Genomic DNA, 1,802 nt, shown 5'->3' with positions numbered 1-1,802 from the left:
GCTGCCTCCATTTTAGCGACTGACTGGTTCAGATTTAGCTGCCGTGCAATGCGGCGTTTTCAATGATTTGATTGGCTAATAAAAACGATTTGCGCGTGCTGCTGCACGCACGCGCCTGTTTACGTTTGGTTTTGCTGACCGTTGCATTCTGTCCGTCGGTGTACACTGCCGATGAGATAGTCGTAGTGTCGCAGTAGCGTGTCGGTTGCGTGTGGAAACGGAATTCATACGACCTGGGCATCTTCGCTCGTACCTTCTTCGTTCAGTGGTGCATCGTGTCGTCTATCTTGATGTACGTGTTCTCTGGGTAGCTCGGCAACGGCTGCTGCACCTATTGTTTCAGTTGTCCCTTGGTTATCGCCTTCATTTCTCGAGATGGCGGCGAAGTGCGAGGGAGAAAGCTTTGCGGTGGCTCGGCACGATGGCCGGATCCATTTCGGAGGATGCACTGCGGAACCTTCGCGCGTCTCCTATGCGCGAAGAAAACGGTGTTGCAGTTGGCGCCGTAAGTCGTCTCGCACTTGAACGCGAGGCTCCAGACGATCGGCAAGCGACTGGTCGAGTACGCTCAGGACTTGAGAGAGATTGGGGCAGACTGGGGCATCAACGAGAAATTACAGGTCGACGCACTCCTGTGTGGGATTCACAACTATGTGTCTGCAGCGGTAGCGAGTGGACACGATTAGCAGGCGTTTGACGAAGCCGTACAGATAGCGGTGTTCCAAAGCGGCGATTACGGTAAGGGGTACCGTGTTGACGTCGACGCTACAAAGAACACGGTGTGTTAATTGCAGCAAGTCGTTAGTAGTCTAACACGTCGTGTTTTGCTGTTGAAGGAGCGTCATAGCATATTCAAACAGCTCGGGTGTGTTTATGGATACCTGAAGACTTGTCCGCTGGACAGGTTGATATCGCTACACCTCGCATCTTGCACGTCATCTTCACTCAGTACGGAGTGCCTAGCTGGAAGGTGCTGTATCTAGCGTTTTAGTAATGTAAAAGTGATTTTAGTACTGATCGCACATGTGTGGAGCTGTTGCTCTTTTCACGTCATTCCGAGCGTTGTCTACGGATACACGACCTCGTTCTGGATGTTGCACAGCCACGTAGCCAAGCAGGCATAGAGTTGCCCACCTCATTTAACTTCAGGCTCTTCATTGCTATAGCTTGTTCTCCTGCAGCACGACGATGGACATCGACTGCTGCGCTTTAGCTGCCAGTTGCTGGAACCAGTTGCTAACCCCCTCTACCCGGCACAGGTACTCATGGTGGATATTTCGATCGGCTTCGTCTTCTCTTGTGGATAATGCACACCTCCAGATTGCTGAAGCTGTTTTGCTCGCGGTTCCTTTTACACTTTCTTAAGATAGTCTCCTCTCGAATACAATGCCAGTCTTATGTTAGTTTCTGTCGAATACTTCTCTGCTTTTTTGTGGGTCGTAGGGTTTTCACTACAAGAATCATGCTCGCTAAGCATGCTCCGAGTACTTAGCCCTGATGCTCCACGTAGGATCATCATGATGCCGAATTTACGAGCTAGGGGAGGATGTCATGTCCGACATGCCTGCGTAAATATTTGTAGACTAGGTACTTCAGTGGTTACACGATGTCACACTCGCCCTTACGTGCGCGTTCAATTATAGCAGTAGGGTAGCGGACTCATGTCCGCGCGTCGATTTCGTTACGTAGCCCACTTGCCAATGACATGCCGTATACAGGTCGTGCCTAGAGACAGCCACTTGGTAGCTCCGGACAGCGCATAGCTTACACCACAAGGAAACTGCAGCGGGGCTGCCGTAGCT

General features: G+C 51.2%; 1 protein-coding gene across 1 annotated transcript; it reads left to right on the top strand.

The window, feature by feature from the left end:
* Window positions 1-421: 421 nt before the first annotated feature.
* PPTG_19218 (hypothetical protein) lies at window positions 422-697 on the top strand (the record flags this gene model as incomplete). Its single annotated transcript, XM_008917559.1, has 1 exon — window positions 422-697. The coding sequence occupies one exon, from the start codon at window positions 422-424 to the stop codon at window positions 695-697; it is 276 nt and encodes a 91-aa protein (XP_008915807.1).
* Window positions 698-1,802: the final 1,105 nt, after the last annotated feature.

This window comes from Phytophthora parasitica (assembly GCF_000247585.1).
Source record: "Phytophthora parasitica INRA-310 unplaced genomic scaffold supercont2.106, whole genome shotgun sequence".
Classification (NCBI taxonomy): domain Eukaryota; phylum Oomycota; class Peronosporomycetes; order Peronosporales; family Peronosporaceae; genus Phytophthora; species Phytophthora nicotianae.
Note: the sequence above shows the minus strand (reverse complement) of the source record. Positions and strands in the feature narration are given on the sequence as shown.